The sequence below is a fragment of the Heterostelium album genome, assembly GCF_000004825.1.
Source record: "Heterostelium album PN500 unplaced genomic scaffold PPL_scaffold8, whole genome shotgun sequence".
Taxonomy (NCBI): Eukaryota; Evosea; class Eumycetozoa; order Acytosteliales; family Acytosteliaceae; genus Heterostelium; species Heterostelium album.
The window spans coordinates 1,346,962-1,365,911 of NW_008805070.1; the positions used below are offsets into that span (position 1 = coordinate 1,346,962).

Consider the following 18,950-nt stretch of genomic DNA (forward strand, 5'->3'; position numbering starts at 1 on the left):
CTCACCTAAGAATCCCAGATATAATCTCAAAGTTAAATACATAAGATAAATATACAATTCCACCCAATATCAAAAGTTTTAAGCTATGTAGTAGTGTTATATTCGACAAGTATACATTTACATCGCTTCAAAACTTGGAAACATTGGATCTATCGAATCTATCAAAGCAACAACACTTGGAAGGACCTAGATCTCTATTTACCATTTACATTCAACATGGACATCAGCTCTATGGCGTTACCTAGTTCGTTGGAATTCTTGGATCCAAATTAAATCTTAAATTTATATTCTATTATGTTGATCATCAAGAAACAGTAGTTTAATTTGAAAGATTACTTTAATTTTTATTCTGTATGTTTATTTATATATACAATGGAGTTATAAATGATTAGTGTGATTGGTTCATTTCGCTTGTCCCTGATGATGTTGAGTTTAAAAGCTTTTGGTTATATGAGTTTCTCCTGTAGCGATGCTTTAGTGATGGCGAAATGAAGAGCTGTGGACATCGACTCTTGAACATTGCCATGTCATATGAATTAGATAGTGATCTCGATCTAGTGCTGAGAGGTCCTCTTGGAATGTCGATACCACTTGATTTCGATAGAATATCAATTGTTGACATTGGTTCAATTAAATTGTGTAAAAGTTGTTGTTGTTGTTGTTGTTGTGATTCTTGTTGATTTTGCTGTACAAATGTATCTGTTGATTTGATTATATTATTACTATTGTCAATTTCATTAATACTGCTTACTACTAGTGATACTGCGGTGTTTGTTGATGAAGCTAGAGAGCTTGATGAAGCACCGGTTGAAGCAGACTTTGGAATGATACAGTCTTCACTTTCGTCCGTGGTCAATGTGGTGTCCTCTGACTCCTCAGTGTCAGACTCCTCCGGCTCCTCTTGTTGATTCATGATATCCGATATGATGTAACCACGTTCATCAATACCACTAAGGTAATGATTATACTCGAATTCATTTACTACAATATTGAATTCCAATTCCTCCAAGATCTTTCTTTCAATTTCGTTTGTTTCCTTAACAGACACTCCTCCAACTATTTATTCGATAAAACGAAAGATTAGTTTTACACTGATTTTGCCAATTGGTCAAATAACTAATTACCTCTTGCATAAACATTTGTTGGATAGAAATAATCATCATAGAATTTAATGGAAACCAAAACACTACAAATCGAATTTCCAAAAATAAAAGTAGTTTTTTTTTTGGTTAGTTCATTTTTTAATCTAATTGATCGAAAATTAATACATACCATCCAAATACAAATCTATGAACATTATATGAATTTAGTGTATATTCCTTTTTTAGCATTCTATCGATATAAATGAGGGATATGATGAAACAACTGTAACTGCAACCTAGGAATGTTACCAAACGCTTCATATAGTCGACGATGCTGATTGCTGGTTTCACACCCAATGGATTATAGAAAACACCGGTCATCTCTGTGTTATCTAATCTATCACCATCACTGACCAATTGCTTTAGTATCTCAGCATATATAAATGAAATAGGATCGTAGCTCTTTGCATCGAATTCATCCCATATATTTATATAGATTGGTTGTGATGACTGTGTTGGATCTATTGAAACATTCAATCTAATTTCATTTCCAACTCTAGTTCTACCATTTAGTTGATTGATTTTGTGTATCACGCTAACCATAGCTATTTTAAAAGTAAGTTATAAAAAAAAAAAAAAAAAAAAACAACAATAATTATAAAACTCTACTATCTATCTGTCTTTATTTTCCTTAACTATTACTATAAGATAAGTATATATTAATATTTGAAATAATAATTATTTTGATAAAACGGTTAAGGTTTAATCAATAAAAGTTTATCTTAGATTTGTGATGAGGAGTCACAACGAAAAAAAAATAATTTAATAAATTTAAATGAAAATTTGATAATGGATCGAAAATGTGTTACCATGAATTATTTTTTTGATCTAGATATAAACTATTTTGTGTGGGGGTGTTGTAACCCTAATAGGAAAAAAATAATAAATATTAATCTTTGATTGGGAATAAATCGAACAGTTTGGGTACTTATTCCCTGTAAAAGATTAGTTTATTTATATGAATTGAATTTAAGTGATAAGTGATTATAATTAAAATAAATAAATAAATAAATAAAAAAAAGATGTTCAGTTGTTACATATATTTTGTATTTATTATAAAGAAAGCGTCGAAATGAAAAAAAAAATAGATAGTTTTAAAATCTAATTTGTGTGAAAAGTTGGTGAATTATTCTGCTTTCTTTGTGTTTGATGAAAACCAAAATGATGGTCTCAAAAGTACAGAGTAATCGGGCTTTTCGATGGCCAACCATTTTTCTTTGGTTCTCTCTACCTTTTTTTGTTCACACTTGCAGCAGAAACACTCACCGTCGTACATGGATCCGAACAATTGATCCCAGATCTTGAAGAAGAAACCGGTGTGGTATGGCTTGTTCTTGATGGAGATGGCGTGGTGGAGGTAGTGTTGGAATGCACTGTTGACGATTGGGTGATGGGCATCTGGGTAGTTCAACTCGTATCCCCAGTGCAAGTACGATCCGTAACCGTAGAAGAAAATGGCGAACTGCAAGAACATCAAGTCCATGTTGATTGGGAAGATCATTGGGAAAATCAAAAGTGGGGCGGATCTGACCAATTGGTCGACGTACTCGTCGGCAATAACGGCGAATGGTGATGGATTGTAGAATTGGTGGTGGTATCTGTGAATGTTCCAGAAGAAGTCAAACTTGTGTCCCAAACGGTGGTAGAAGAACTCGTAAAAGTCTGAAGCAATCCATACACCAAAGAATGAGATAATCAAATAACCATAACCATAGTCACCAACACCGCAGTAGGCCTTGGTAACACCACGTTGGGCAAGTTGGAGGGCCAAAGCTGGACAGAATGTAGCAGTAACCATACCCTTTAACATCATCAAGATTTCATCTTTAACCTAATTTTGAAACCGTTAATATTAATATATATATATATATTTTAACAATTATTTTATTATTATTTACCTTTTCAGCAGATGGGAACTTTGGATTGGTTTTCCATCTCCACATTTCATAGGTTGGTCTGACATAGTATTTCATAAATACAATACCAGAGAGCAACATAATGAAAAACAAACCGGCAACACTCAGGAGTGTCCATGTAACCATAAAGTTACTCCACACATTAATTTCGCACAACATTTTCTCGAGAGTATAAATTAATATATAAAAAAAACAATAGTAATTATTAATTATAGAATGATGAAGAAATTGTTGTTTTTGAGAAGTATTATTGGAGTATTAGATACTATTAATTGTTTGTTGAAAGTAAGTAGTATTGTTATTAATGATTTTTTTTTTTGATTTCTAAGGATTAGTGTTTGGTCAAAGCCAACAACATCAGTTCAGATTGTAAAAAAGTTTGTAAAAAAAAAAAAACAAAAGAAAAAAAAAGAAATCAAAAAAAAATAAAATGATTGTATTATGATGATTTTACCAGTTCAAGAGAAGATCACATTATATGAGGTGATGCGAAAAAAGAAATCAAAAAATCGAGGTTGATTTTATCATAATGAATGAGCGAAAAAAAAAAAACAAAAAAAATTGAGCGAAAATAAGTAATCGGTGTGGTTGACAATAACACATCCCCCACTCCAATTCCTTTTAATTTTCATGAAGTTCATTGTGTTTTTAAACTTTTTCATTAAGTATATTTATATATTTAGCTTGACTTGAGCTTTTAAAACAATGATTATTGGATATAATTGTATCAATATTGTACTAAAAAATAGGTGATACACTTTCATTCTATAGTCATAGTTCCATACTTGTAAGCTTTTTTTTTTTTGTCATTTTATGTTATTATTGAATAAATAATAATAAGTTCTAACTATTGATAATTAATAAACAGACATTTATTTATTTGTAAATATTTCGAAATTTAATAATATTACATATATTATTATAAATTGTTGTTGTTTTTGTTTATTCACAGAAACTCCAAAGCTTAATAGAATCTGCTGCAGAGGATACAGTAATCATTCCATTCTCCCAGAGTTCGATTCCGTTGATGATTTCGGTGTGTCCACGGAGTACACGAAGTGGCGAGCTATCCTTTAGATTGTAGATTGCAATATCACCATTACCATGTCCACAGAACAAGTATTTACCTTCTACACCGATCTTGAGAGAGCCAACTATATGCTGGTGTTTGATTGAGTATAAACATTGTCCACTCGACAAGTCCCATACTCTAGTCTGCTTGTCGGCACCGGACGACGCAACGATCGAACCGTACGAGTGTATACAATAGACATCTCTCTCGTGTCCATTCAATGTCTTGACGGTCTCTGAGTTGTCGACGTTCCAAAGACGCACTGTATTGTCACCGGATGCACTGAGTAGATACGAGTTGTTCATGTTCAATTGGTAGATACCGTTGCTGTGTCCCTTGAGTGTATGTGTAGCAGTCTGAGTTGCCAGATCCCAAACCATGATGGTCTTGTCAGCGGAACCAGTGACAATAGATCCAGGCTTTCGTTGCACTACACTTCTAATTCCATTGGTATGTCCTTTGAGAGTCATGATAGCCGATTTTCCGGAACGTGGATCCCAGACCTTGGCGGTCTTGTCCCAACTTGCACTCAGAATAATATTGTCTTGTTGGTTGTACTGTACACTGTTGACACCACTTGTATGTTCAGTCATTGCCATCAGCGGTTTATGTGTCTCGCAATCCCAGAGTCGTACTGATTTATCGGAGCTACCGGTTGCTAGCTTTCCAGATTGGTAGGAAGCACTGATCACCGGAGATGGAGAATCCATTGGGAACAGGCAGCAATCTGCATATCCAAATCTATATTTTCTTTGAGTTTTCTTGAACACTGTTGCCTCTTCAAATTTCTTTGTCAACAAAGATAGTGTCGTTGATAAATAATCTACTTGATCTTTAAGTTTTTTAATTTGTTTATCCTATATATTAAATGAATAGTTAGCACAAATTATTATAAAATAAAATCTTTTATTATAGTTATTTACCTTGTCGTGATGCTTATGTTTATGTTCATGGTCATGTTTATGCTCATGGTCGTGGTCATGCTTGTGTTTATGGCTTTGAACTACTCCATCTACATCTGCTTGATCTGCTTTATTGTCTCCAACTTCATGCTCGTGACTGTGTTTATGTTTATGTTCGTGTTTGTGTTTGTGCTTGTGATCATGATCATCATGATCATCGTGCTTATGTTCATGACCTTCTCCATCGTTATGATCGTGTTTATGATCATGGTCATGTTTATGGTCATGGTCGTGGTCATGCTTGTGTTTGTGTTTATGTTCGTGTCCCTCTCCATCTTTATGTTTATGCTTATGTTCATGACCTTCTCCATGCTTATGTTCATGGTCATGTTTGTGTTTGTGTTTATGCTCATGTCCCTCTCCATCTTTATGTTTATGCTTATGTTCATGATCATGATCGTGTTTGTGGTGATGGTCGTGGTGATCATGTTTAGGTTTATCGGTAGATTTTGGCTGATCATATTCATCCTTTACAGTGTATCCACAGGTTGGATGTGAATGATGTCCATGGTGATGATGATGGATGTTTCTATTATCGGGAGCATGGTCATGATGTCTATCTCCATCATGATGTTGTTCCCCATTGTCTATTCTCGCAAAGATAATAGTGTCGCCTGTTGCAGCCATCGGTAACTGTGTCATACTACTGACTTTAGCATTGCTAGTGTCTCCATTACAACAACTTCCACCCAAACTATTATTACTTCCACTTGCACTTGCACTTTCCATTCAAAATTAAATTAAATATAATTATATATGTTAAAAAAAATAAGTAAATAAATATTAATAGTACAAATAAATAAAGTTAATAAATAAATAATAATAATAATCAAACAAAAATGTAAAAGTCATTGACAACAGCCATGATTAGATTATCATAAACAAAACAAAATAATAAAATAAAATAAATAAAATATTTATTTAATTCGAAATAAATAGAAAGATGTGTCGTTTAGGGGGGTTATTTTAAACACCTTGACGTTTAAAGATTTTTTTTTCGAATCTACCGATTTTCGATGTTTTGGGTCTTGAATTGATTCTGACTGTCAATCTCCTGCTTAGTCAAGATTAATTGTGAAAAGGGTCAAAAAGTTGCAAAATCAAAGCTTTTTTGTTTGTGGCGATGGTTTGCAAATGCCATTTTATATTATGCGCAAAGACTATGTTAAGTTATTCTTATCAAACGATATAAGTTCACCTGCAGTTGTCATTGTACTAATTTATAATATGATCATATTAGTAAACAATAAATATTTAAAAAAGTAATTAAACTTGTTTGATTTGCGCTACTACTTACCTCTTTAATTGATTGGAATTCTTTAAATCTTTGAGTAAAAGTGATATAGACATATTAGATGTTTTCAATTTTCTTTTATTAAGATCCTAAATATATATTATTATTATAAAGATTCAAGTTTGATTGTTGTTAACATGTTTGTTGATTATGTTTTATTTTTTGCTTAAATTAATTTTAATAATAATACCTACAGTTAAGAGCATCTCTTTATACTTTTGCTTCGAAATGATTGATAATAGTTCTTTTCTACCTTTAACTAAATCCGTAATAAATAAACCAGACGATGGTATTGCAAATAAGTAATTACTGTCACCATTCAATAAAAGTATACTACATTGTACTAATATACTAGTTTATAGGTATTTAAATATGTTTGGTATTAATCAGTAAAATTAATTATTAATAAACCACATGTATTTGATTACAACATACGTAATTGCATGTTCAAGTTGCTGTGAAGTCAATTCCATTATCATTTGAAGTTTCGTACCAAATATAGAGGTATCTGTGAATTTCGGTATTAAAAGATTGATAAATCTGTCTAATATCTCATTATGACTTAAGGTTGTTGGTGTTGTTGGTTGTTTTGAAGTGTTTGTAGTTGTTGATGTCGGTGTTGTTGTTGCTGCTGTTGTTTCCTTTACTTTCAAAGATTCGATCTTTGCAATATAGTCTCTAGTTCTAACGATGCAATAGTCATTGCTACCAGTCATCAATTTAAATACTCTAACAAAACCTTTCTTTTTTAAAATTAACTATTTATATAAACACAATAAGGCAAATATTAATTCTTTTATCTATAGTAAGCAACACAACACATCAACAACAACAAAACATACCATATTTTTATCAACAAAAGAATTATCTCTAACTTCATAATAGAGTATTGAATTCAGTAATAGCGGAGGTGTTTGTTTATATTTCTGTGCATCAAATGTAGCTGCTATCAACTCTGATACTCTATCTTGTAGTTGTTGATCCGGTGTCAGTTGAAATACGAATTGAAAGTCAACATCATCATTATTATTATTATTATTATTATTAATATTATTATTATTTTCTACTATATAATTATCATCTAATCCATTATCAAAGCTATTATTATTATTATTGCTATTTACATTGTAATTGTTTCTTGTTTTCTTGGTTGGTGTGACTTTACTACTATTAACAACCTGTAAATCATCGTCACTCAAATCCAATGAAATATTATTGCCATTATCACTATATTCATCATTATCATCGATATCTACAGGTCCTTTTGATTTTCTTTTTGTCATTCTTATATATTATTTATATCTGATAGTTTTAAAAAAAAGTTAACTAATATGATGATAATAATATAAAAACAGATAACTCTTTTAAAATTTTTTAATCACATGTTATCATGAAAAAATTCCAAGAAATTGGTGTTATGATATTCATCTTATCTTTTTTTTTCAACCCTTAATTATTGTTATTGATAATCATTTATCATTCTATCTATTTAAAATAATTCTAAATTAATATTTTTGGTTTTTTTTATTTTTATTAATTTTGTCGTTAAACTAGATTTGTTAACAAATTACTACTATTTTATAAATAAAAGGTTAAAGTAAAAAGATGTACACAAATCTAGAGGATGCGTCTAAAATCATGTTAGACAAATAAGAAGAAGAAGAAGAGGAATAGAGGAGTAGAGGAGATGAAAGTAGAGAAAGAGAAAGAAAGTGGAGAGGGATAGTTTGAGAACAAGAAAAGTATTGGGAAGAGAGAGAAAAAGTGTTCAATAGCAGTAGGTTTCACATTGTCTTGAGCAACATAACTGACCTTGTGCTGCACAATCACTATCAATCTTACATTCTGAATCATCAAACCAAAAACAAAACATGTGTGGATTCGTTTTATATTTTGGACAATTTCTTTCTAAATTGGCTGAACATTGAACAAAACCAATAAAAATAATTACTAAAAAATAGATAATAATCAATTTAGAAGTATATATCATTTTGTAATTATTATATGTATAATATCTAGATTATTATTATTATTTATAATATCGAAAAATTAAAATAATAAGATTATTATCTTAATTTACTCGTGAATTATATAATTTTTAAAAAAAACTTGAGAACTCAGTAAAAACTGTATCATTCATTATTTATCTTTTAATTGGATTATTACATGATAACTCAAACAATTGTTACATGTTTGAAAAGATTTTGATTTTAGTAAAATATTAATCTATTAAATCTTTTTATCTACCATCAGATCTATCCTGACTGTAAAAAAATCAAATAAAAAATTAAAAATACTCTGCTTCGTTTACACAACAAAATATAAAAAATTGCAAATTTTGATGAACAATGTCCCTTGGTTTTTTTTTGATTTTTTTAACAAAACGTCGATTTCCTTTTTGATGTTTTTACCATATCTTTTTCAAAGTTTTTGATGAATTGATATTTTTGTACACAATTTTCTTTAAAAAAAATCAAAAAAAAAAACCAACAACTAAATCCTTTGTGGAGTTTAAAAATAGAGGTGAGAAAGTGTACCACTTCTACTTTATTGATTTAATAAGTTTTTTATTTTATAACACACACAGACAATTTATTTTTGTACTTTCATACTTTAAGGAAAAAGTATATTCTTTGTATAAATCTAACATAAAGATGGTAAAGTGGCTGTTGCCTTTGAAGCAACAACAGCCAATCTTAACCACAAAGACTAACAACATATTTACTATTGCTAGCACCACCACCACCATCATCACTCAAACATTATTTTTTGTTTCTCTCATTTTTGTTATTCTCCCACAACATACCGTACAAACAACAATTTATTCCACCCCCGAACTCAACGCAAATAATGGTCATTACTATCTATTTACTTCTGAAGATTATATCTTTACTCATGCTGGAGCAGTAAATCAATCACTTTATGATGGGCTTACACTTGCTGCAAATCCAGCTTATAAAGCGTATGTCAATCTATATAAAATCAAAATAAAATAACCAAAAATGATGATTGGTTACCTTTATTTGATAGATTTATTAATTAATTAATTATTCAATAATAATAATTTTACAATTTTTGTATTTTATTCTACATAGACATCTTTTGACGTTGGACGATGAGCAAGAATATCAGTTTATTTTAAATTTACTTGGAAACAAGATAAATTATTATACCGATTTTTGGGTTGATGCAGTACCATTGGACAGCAACCAAAACAGCTGGGGATGGAGAAAAGGTACTGCCAGACAACAGCCATTCTATACAACCTACCCAGAGCGTTGCTATAGATACTGTGGTGATTTCGCGGGAAATCTCAATACCTCTCAACCTTACCTTTACGCTAGCTACAGCAACCGAGGATTCTATGGTGGTGGTGAGACCGATTTGAAATTGGTGATCTTCGAATACGAGTTGCCAGAAACCGCCTTAAATTTAATGTACTCTGATTTCCCAACACAGAAACTCTATATGTCCGGTAGACAACAAGCAGGAATCAACTATTTTCAAGTCAATGGTGTTGATATTACCTCTTTTAATCCGTTTGGCTCAGGAGATCTTGAGTATGTTGATCTCACGGGACCTGCTTCTGCATACACCGATCCATTTAAAGTCATTGGAAAAGCAGATGCCAATGGAGTTGCAGTGGTAGAAGATTGGTTCCAATTTAATTCACCATGGATCTCTGGTGTTAGACAACTACAAAGTGATGGTGTCTTCTCAATGATTGGATTTTCTTTAACTCAATTGCAATCAATTGATCCTGGTATTTTTAAAATTGGAACTGCTGCATCTACCTCCAACAATGCAATAGTGATAAGCGGAGGGATCAATGGAATTCAAGTTAATTTTCCAGCTGGTACTTCTTATCCTAAATACCCAATCTCCATCGTCCAGGCATCGAAATACTATATTAGAAGTAACAGACCTGCAATATTCCGCGAAACAAATCACCGATTCTATAGTTACTTTCCAACCTCTGTTAGCTACAATCTTGCTAAGCAAATTATGGTGGCATCCAATTTCCTTTATGACACACCATTAATGGCATTGGAAATAGACTCTGAACTACCAGCATTCTTCCAATCTGAATTCGGCCTAACTCAATCATCGAAATACTGGACCAATGTTTCAATTTCTAATGGTGAAGTCCTGTGGAATGGCAATTTCTTTAGTGACACATTTTCTGGTGATGCCAATGGACCGTTCTACTATGATCGATCACAAGCTAAAGTTGTTGGAGACAACAATCCTCAATTGGCCATGCCATTGATATTGGTGTATGGATATGGACAGCCCACCTATTCTACCCCACAACCTATGACTGTATCTGTTAGCGGTAGTAATAACCTGTTCCTCGATATGGAAACAGACTTTTTAAGACCTCTGGTATCAATTACCTATCAATCACTAAATAGTACTACTATGACAGGCACAGCAACCGCCGACTACTATACGAAATTTATCAACTTTAATATTGGTCCTGGTACAGACCAACATTTGGTTAAATTCACAATTAAAGATCAAGAAGATCCTTTGTTTGAAAGATCCTTTACTTACCAAATTAACTATGCAGGTAAAAATAATAATAATTATTGATTTTAACTTACTATCTTTCAAATTATTAAAACATATTTTTTTATAGCACCATCTATTAATGATATTAGCTATGCTCAGAATGGAGTTTTAACAATCAGTGGAGAACAATTCCAAAACCCTGCTACAATCGTTGGAATCAAATGTGATATATTAAGCCTTAATGTGTACCAGATCAAATGTAAAGTACAGGATCTTCCCAGTAGAGAATACAATATTAGTGTTGTAGTTGGAAGTACACCTACAAACTCAATCTTATTCGATATGTCTCATGTATACACATTTATCGATAATATCTATCCACCAGCCGCTTCATTGGAAGGTAGCGATATTACAGTTTCTGGTGTAAACTTTGGTACTTCACCTCAATTTACTTTTATAAATACGACAAGTGGTGATGCGGCAGTGGTAATTGGTCCGACCAAAATCAATGACAATAGCTATACATTCCCATTCCTGAGTGGTTCTCTTGAAGGTCAAAAGTTTAGAATTCAAATATCCAACACTGGATTCTATGTTATACAAAACAGTCAAATGGTTTCCAAAGAGAGTAATTATTTAATGATTTCAAAGATATAGAATTTTCGTTTTTTTTTAATATCCAACTATTATTATTTTAATAGAATTCAAACTTAATAGCATTCAACAAGATGGATATCTTAATTTCACTATTGCTGGTACCAATTTTGCCCCGTACTTTAGAACATGGTCAATGAATGTCAATGGACAACCGTTTGGTGGACAAACTTGTAACGATACAATGTGTAACATCATGTTTTCCTCAACTAATACCAATGGAATGTTTACAATTACTTCAGAGCCACTCCAATTATCCACAGCTAATTCTGCATCTCCATTCAGTAAGAATATTTTAAACTTTGTATTCCAACTATAACATTATTTTTAACGTACGTTAAAAACAAACTATTTTTTTTTTGTTATTATTAGGTCCTGTTATTATCCCTGCTGATTATGATCCTGTCGACGTTACTCAAAACATGGTTCTCGGTTCAATGTTTACTGATGGTCCCACCCTATATACAGTTTTAATATCTGGTTATCCTATAACAGTAGTTCAAAGCACTGCATTCACTCTTCAAGTGGGTGGATTCCCAAAGTTTGTTGGTAGTCATATAGTTAAAACTAAAACTGTTTCCAATTGGTATTCTAAAGGTGTCACTCTAAAATACTCAAAACCAAAGATTTCAAATATAGTTTTTAGCAGTCAGACTAATATAATGAGTATTTCAGGCTCATACCTTGGATTCTCCGATAATGGAACCTATCCTCTGATAGCCGTATCAATTCCTACAGTTTCCGGTCTATCATTACAACCTACACAACCATTACTTAGTAACAACCTGCTATTCGAAGGATTCTCGATCGATAATCTACCGAATAACGCAAGATCTGGAAAAGTTATAGTCACAGTCGAAGGTCAAGCATCGAGTCCCTATTCCTTCTATTTCTCACCAGAGATTTATAATGTTAGCCAACCTTTCTATAAATTGGGGGGGTCCAGTTACAATCACTGGAAAATATATTGCATCGCTCTCTTATTCCGGAGACTCTATTTTGGACATCAGCTTTGATGGAAAACCGGTTACCACTTCCAGACTACTCAATCAGGGTTTTCCAAATTTACTAGAAATCATTGTTCCTCCCGGAGCTGGAACCAAGATGATGATTCTGTCCAATCCAACATCCAATATATTTCAAAATGTAGCTTATCAAAATCCATCAATTTCATCAGTTACATCAACCTATTTTAACACAAAGGCACCAGTAACTATTTTTGGTTCAAACTTTGGAGTTTTCCAACCATTCTCTGTAACAATTGGAAACAAGTCATGTGACAATCCTCTAGTAGAAGAATCGACCAAAATCATTTGTGATTTTGCATCTGATGTACCAAGCGATGACAAAACTCTTATGGTAAATGTAACTGTAGCCGGTATATCTGTATTATCCCAGAAATTCATTTACAACCCAGAACCTGTAAAATGTCTTGCAGAATGTTCTGTTAATGGTGAATGTATAAATGGATATTGTAAATGTAAAAGTGGATTTACCGGTATTACTTGCTCTGCCCAACTACAAAAGAAAGAAGATAAAATCGATTTGCCAGAGCCAAAGAATGACACAGTTACTATTACCCTCGGTTCAGCAGAGAAGAATGTCCAATTCAATATTTCAATTGTTTCGATTACCGAGAGAGATTCATCAAGCAATCCTGTAAAGTCATATCAATTTTCAGATATCAAATGGACAATGGGATCATTAAACAACTCTCAAGTATTTACGAATAGCTCTATCGTATTCAACTACAAAGGAAAGTTTGATGGCGATGCCAAATTGACAATCGATGTGGAAACAACAGTTTTCACCAATCAATCAGAATACAACTTTCAAGGAGATATCTTCACAGTTCAAAACAACCTTCAATGAAATATGTAATCACAATTTCCAATTGGACATTTGCTGATAAACTCAACACATTGGAACTTTCATTCTTGTCAAAGGCAGACAATTCTAAATCGGTGTGTGGTGATGATGTTCAAGCCAAAGTTGGAGGAACATCAAGCAACAGTCTTAAATCATTGAGAACAATGGAGATTGTTCAAGGTGATATCATTTTGACAGCCTATTTCTCTGATAGAATGTTGGTCGATGGTAGAATTGCTTACAGTAAAGTTTCACAACCTGAAGCTGACAGTTCAACAACAGGATCACTCTTTGTAACAACAACGATGACCATTCAACACTTTGAGAATCAAGCCGTTATCGATCCAAACTTTGGTGCTCTTTTGACTTTGGACGATAGCTCTTCAAGTGGTGGATGTTCCGATAACAGTAACAAATGGAAACTACCTGTGATCATCGTTGGTAGTATATTAGGTGCTGCGCTTATTGTATTATCAGTTGTTATTATTAAAAAGAAATATAAATACGAATTTAAATTGGCAACAATCAAATTAAAAAATTTATCGAAATCAGATAGACGACACTTGTAAAATAAAATTTTGTTCAAAATAAAAATTCCGACTTCAAATAAAATCTTATCATATCGAAGTCATATGACATCCCTGAAAAGAATATTCTCAAAAATATCTTTGCAAAAATATCTGTTTTTTTTGATTCGACGCACCCCAGTTACATTTTTTTTTCATCTTGGTCGACAATTTTGTTGACCATATATTTTTTAAGAATAATTCTATATTTTTCAATAAATCATGATTAAATATCTATTTAATTTATATTTATTTGTTATAATAATAAATGGAATAGATGCTGGAGGTATGTAGTTATTATCCTAATTTGAATGTACCTTTATATAAATAAATATTGAATCGAAATTCTTTTAAACTAGCTACCCCAGAGCTCTCTGGTGTAACTAGAGATGGAGATATATTATCGATTTTAGGAGCTAATTTAGGTACTCCAAGCAGTATCACGGGAATAAGGTGTATCAACCCTCTCCCTATACATACCACATCAATACAATGTACTATTCAGTCACCACCTGGAACTTACTCCATTCAAGTTACAGTGGATGGTGTTACATCAACCCCACTCAGAATTCTACTAACCGGCTATGCCTTCTTGAGCGGTATTCCAACCCTAGTTTCTAAAGAAAGCAGCGTTATTACCCTATCTGGTGACAATATTGATCGCACAGCTGTCATTTCTGCAAATGCAGTATCTTTAGGAGCTCTTACTCCAATAAACTCCACCGCTTTCTCTGTGACTTTACCTGGAACCTCCGCTTCGAATCAAAAAATATTTTATACAATCACCAATAATGCTCTACCTTCAATTGAAAATACTCTTGACTATTCTACATATACGGGTTTGTTACAAAAGATTTAACTGATGTTTTAATATAATAGTTAACAACTAACTCTAGTTGGTCTTTATAGATTTTCAAATTAGAAACTTTATACAAAACGGATCATCAATTGTTCTCTATGGATCTTACTTCGATTTATATTCAACTATTAGTATTAAAGTTGGAGCAGCTTCAATGGTTGCGCAATGCAATCCTACCATGTGTACTATTGAATGCGAACCTAATGTATCCAATGGTCTATTTCAAATCAAATCATTGCCAAATGGATATTCTATAACTGTATTTCCTAGTACTTTTTGGTGTAAGTTTTATAAAATACTTTTAATAAATTTCCTTAGTTTTAATATTCATTGTTATTCTATAAATAGCTCCTGTCATTTTTAACTCCACATTGCCACCAATCGATATTAATAATCCATATCCAGTGGGTATCCTATTTGTCGAGGATCTAGCTTTTGAGGTATATATCAATGGCTATATCCTCACTATTCCTTCAAGAATCGGCTATACCTACTATCTTGCAAACTTTCCAAGATGGGTAGGAGATTTTTTATTATCTATTAAAGTTCCCAGTTTGAATCTTGAATCCGCCCCATATACATTATCGTTTAAAGCGCCTATAATAACGGAATGTTACGAGACCAATGGTACATTGGTAGTAAAAGGAAGCTACCTCGGACAAAATAACATTGCAGAATATCCCTCTGAACGTGTTGTTATTCCATATATCTACGGTCTGTCAACCAGTGCACTTAGTCCTAGTAACTCTGGAAACAAAGATATTTTTTCATCATTCATTGTGGATCTTCCATTGGATTCAAGAACTGGTGTGGCCAGTATTTCAATTGAAGGAAAAGTGACAACCCTTAACACTGTTTATATTACACCTGTCGTTGAATCCATAACTCTACCTCCAGTGTCAGGTGGTAATTTCACAATCACCGGAAAGTATTTAAATCCAATTTCAATGTCTGGCGATACGGTTTTGATTGCTTACTATGGTGAGAAAATCAGTCCAATTGCACTGATTAATAATGCATACCCGTATAAACTTGTTGTCACTGTACCCAGCGGCTCAGGTTCAACAAAACTAACTCTCGACAATGGTGCAAGAAATATCTCTTTCAATGTACCTTACCAAAATCCAATTATCAATACTGTATCATCCACCTACTACGGTACTCCATCAAAGGTAACCATTTTTGGATCTAGTTTTGGATTCTATGAACCATTTGCAGTCTCCATTGGAGGGGCTCCCTGCACCAATGTAGAAATCGATACTATTGGAACTAAGATCATTTGTAACTTTGCATCAAACGTAGATAGCAATGGTTCATCATTGGCGGTGAATGTTACTGTTTATGGAATTTCAACTGTAGAGAATAAATTTATTTATAATCCGAATCCTACTGATTGTTTAGGATGTGTTAAACAGAATGGAGAATGTTTAAATGGATATTGTAAATGCAAAGATGGATTTACCGGTACCAATTGCAGCATTAAAGTTAATACAGGAAATCAATTGACACCAGTAATTGATTTGCCACAACCAAAGAGTGATACAGTTACAATTGTCCTTGGTTCAGTAGAGAAGAATATTCAATTCAATATTTCAATTGACTCAATCACTGAGAAGAATCAATTGGGCGTAACAGTCAAATCATATCAATTTTCAGATATCAAATGGACATTAGAATCAACTAATTCCAATTTAACATACAACTACAGAGGTAAATTTGATGCAGATACTAAATTGGCAATTGGTGTGGAAACAACAGTTTTCATAAATCAAACAGAATACAATTTTGAAGGTGATATATTCACAGTTCAAAACAATTCGATGAAATATGTCATCACAGTTACAAATTGGTCGTTTGCTGATAAACTTAATAATTTGGAACTTACATTCTTGTCAAAGGCAGACAATTCTAAATCGGTGTGTGGAGATGATGTTCAAGCCAGAGTTGGAGGAACATCAAGCAACAGTCTTAAATCATTGAGAACAATGGAGATTGTTCAAGGTGATATCATTTTGAATGCATTTTTCTCTGATAGAATGTTGGTCGATGGTAGAATTACATACAGTAAAGTTTCACAACCCGAAACCGATAGCTCAACAACAGGATCACTCTTTGTAAGGACAACCATGTCTATTCCCTATTTCGATAGAAATGCAGTACTAGACCCAAGTTTCAGTGCACTACTGGTCACTGATGACACTAAATGTTCGACATCCGATAAAGAAAACAAATGGAAACTACCAGTTATAGTGGTTTGTAGTGTTGTAGGTGCGGCTCTATTAATTGGATGTATAGTAGGTTTACAAAAGAAATTAAGATATAAAATTAGAATAGTAGGATCTAAAATGAAGAAAATCAATCAATAAATAAATAAACACGATTAAATTGTATCTTTTTAAAAAAAAAAATTATATTATATTATACACTAAAAAAATTTATTTGATTTGTTTGTTTATAAAATATTTTATATTTGATGGCTAGTGTAATCAGATCTTTGATTAACACTTGAACATGTTCCCCATTATTATATTTTTTTTGTTTTTGTTTTTTTTTTTTTTATATATAAATATTTTTTTAAACAGCCAAATCAGCATATCTCTTATCATCAAGGACTGGTTGCAACAAGGCCAATGGGGAGAGAGTTGAGGTGTCACCGACTTCGATGATGGACTTGAGAATGCTTGGTGAAAAACCACTGACCAAACCAACACCTTGCATGCTGGCATCTCCGACTGGGGTGGTTGTGTAGGCACCATTTACGTTCCAGTAAATGATTTGTGGGGCTTCATAACCGGCTTCCTTGTATTGCTGGATCATAGCCTTGTGATTTGACTTGAACTTGGAGTCGGCAGAGTCAAACTGCATGTCAGAGATTACAAAGAGCTTCTTTGGCATGGCCGCTTGTGGGAGCTTGGCAGCCTTTGCCTTCTCTAAAATAATCTTAAAGACAGTGTTGAAATTGGTGCTTCCACCCCATGCCATACCCATGATGTCCTTGACGCGCTCGTACAAGTTCTCTCCCTTGATGGTATGGAAGGTTGGTTGTTCGTGGAAGGTGATGACCAAATCCTTGAATGGAGCTTCGGTGAGTGAGGAAATCAAGAGTCCGAGGGCGACTGAGACTTCCATTGGACGACCACTCATACTACCGGATACGTCGGAGAGCACAATACAATCACGGAGACTTCCGAGCTTGGCAGTTTCCTGAACCAAGACCTTCCATTGACCCTCGAGAATCTCGTCGACCTTGGATGCACTGAAGTAGGAGGCTACGATTTCGTGTGGGAACAATTGCTTGGCGTTGACCTTGGTCTCACCCTTGGCCAATGAATCGGTGTACTTCTTGAACAACTCTGGTTCGTGACGCTCGAAAGCAACACGTTGCAACTTCATGCAACGCGATGGAACCTTGCTGAAATCGATCTTGTCCCATTGACCCTGTGACATGTAGCTCTCGGTGATCTTGATCTGCTTACGCAATGGAGCTAAGAAGCGCTTTCTATACTCGGCTTTAGCAGTATGACGATTCACACCCAACAGAAGGGCCAACTTCTTGGCAGCCTTTGAAGCGACATCTTCGGCATGTCCTTCAGTTGGAGCCCACTTTGCGGCAAGTGAGACGGTGGCCTTTGGATTGGCTTGGATATCGGCGGCATCACGCTTCAATTGTTGGACAAACATCTCCAAGGCCTTTGGCTCCAAGCTGGTTCCAATCAGCTTGCTGACGTCCTTCCATGAACCAAAGAATGGAATTTGCGAGAAGTTCTTCTCGATGGTCGATTGGTGGTGCTCTTGGAGCCAGAGAATAGATTGGTGGAAGATTTCACGTTCACCCTTACCACCACGGCAATCACGATTGTAAAAGACGATCTTTACGGTGTCGATTGGTGACTGAGCCCATGAAGCCTTCAAGAGGGCATGCAATTGTTCGGTGGCAATACCACGAGCAGTTAAATAGAAAAGATCAACACGAGCATCACCAGTTGTATTGTAAGCAGCGGATCCCTTAGCGTTGGCTACCTTTGTTACCTTCTTGTGCTTATACTTCTTGGCAATCTTGACAGCTGATGACATCTTTATATTGACTTGTTGTTTTATTAA

The 18,950-nt window shown here is 33.6% G+C and overlaps 7 protein-coding genes across 7 annotated transcripts; 1 reads left to right on the plus strand and 6 right to left on the minus strand.

Moving 5' to 3' along the window:
* Positions 1-388: 388 nt before the first annotated feature.
* Positions 389-1,685, minus strand: PPL_08160 (cyclin family protein; the record flags this gene model as incomplete). The annotated part of the gene is made up of 3 exons (XM_020578984.1): positions 389-1,056; positions 1,125-1,186; positions 1,273-1,685. The coding sequence occupies 3 exons, from the start codon at positions 1,683-1,685 to the stop codon at positions 389-391; spliced, it is 1,143 nt and encodes a 380-aa protein (XP_020430823.1).
* A 583-nt stretch (positions 1,686-2,268) lies between these two features.
* Positions 2,269-3,184, minus strand: PPL_08161 (sterol desaturase family protein; the record flags this gene model as incomplete). The annotated part of the gene is made up of 2 exons (XM_020578985.1): positions 2,269-2,973; positions 3,041-3,184. 2 exons carry the CDS (start codon positions 3,182-3,184, stop codon positions 2,269-2,271), a joined length of 849 nt encoding a protein of 282 aa, XP_020430824.1.
* An 816-nt stretch (positions 3,185-4,000) lies between these two features.
* On the minus strand, positions 4,001-5,821 carry PPL_08162 (WD40 repeat domain-containing protein; the record flags this gene model as incomplete). Its single annotated transcript, XM_020578986.1, has 2 exons — positions 4,001-4,987; positions 5,054-5,821. 2 exons carry the CDS (start codon positions 5,819-5,821, stop codon positions 4,001-4,003), a joined length of 1,755 nt encoding a protein of 584 aa, XP_020430825.1.
* A 431-nt stretch (positions 5,822-6,252) lies between these two features.
* On the minus strand, positions 6,253-7,669 carry PPL_08163 (putative protein serine/threonine kinase; the record flags this gene model as incomplete). The annotated part of the gene is made up of 5 exons (XM_020578987.1): positions 6,253-6,307; positions 6,390-6,475; positions 6,581-6,737; positions 6,822-7,129; positions 7,229-7,669. 5 exons carry the CDS (start codon positions 7,667-7,669, stop codon positions 6,253-6,255), a joined length of 1,047 nt encoding a protein of 348 aa, XP_020430826.1.
* A 485-nt stretch (positions 7,670-8,154) lies between these two features.
* Positions 8,155-8,526, minus strand: PPL_08164 (uncharacterized protein; the record flags this gene model as incomplete). The annotated part of the gene is made up of 2 exons (XM_020578988.1): positions 8,155-8,336; positions 8,496-8,526. 2 exons carry the CDS (start codon positions 8,524-8,526, stop codon positions 8,155-8,157), a joined length of 213 nt encoding a protein of 70 aa, XP_020430827.1.
* A 514-nt stretch (positions 8,527-9,040) lies between these two features.
* PPL_08165 (uncharacterized protein) lies at positions 9,041-17,215 on the plus strand (the record flags this gene model as incomplete). Its single annotated transcript, XM_020578989.1, has 10 exons — positions 9,041-9,348; positions 9,482-10,959; positions 11,029-11,529; positions 11,603-11,839; positions 11,928-12,466; positions 12,759-13,315; positions 13,393-13,868; positions 14,350-14,829; positions 14,900-15,130; positions 15,198-17,215. 10 exons carry the CDS (start codon positions 9,041-9,043, stop codon positions 17,213-17,215), a joined length of 6,825 nt encoding a protein of 2,274 aa, XP_020430828.1.
* A 208-nt stretch (positions 17,216-17,423) lies between these two features.
* PPL_08166 (uncharacterized protein) lies at positions 17,424-18,923 on the minus strand (the record flags this gene model as incomplete). Its single annotated transcript, XM_020578990.1, has 1 exon — positions 17,424-18,923. The coding sequence occupies one exon, from the start codon at positions 18,921-18,923 to the stop codon at positions 17,424-17,426; it is 1,500 nt and encodes a 499-aa protein (XP_020430829.1).
* Positions 18,924-18,950: the final 27 nt, after the last annotated feature.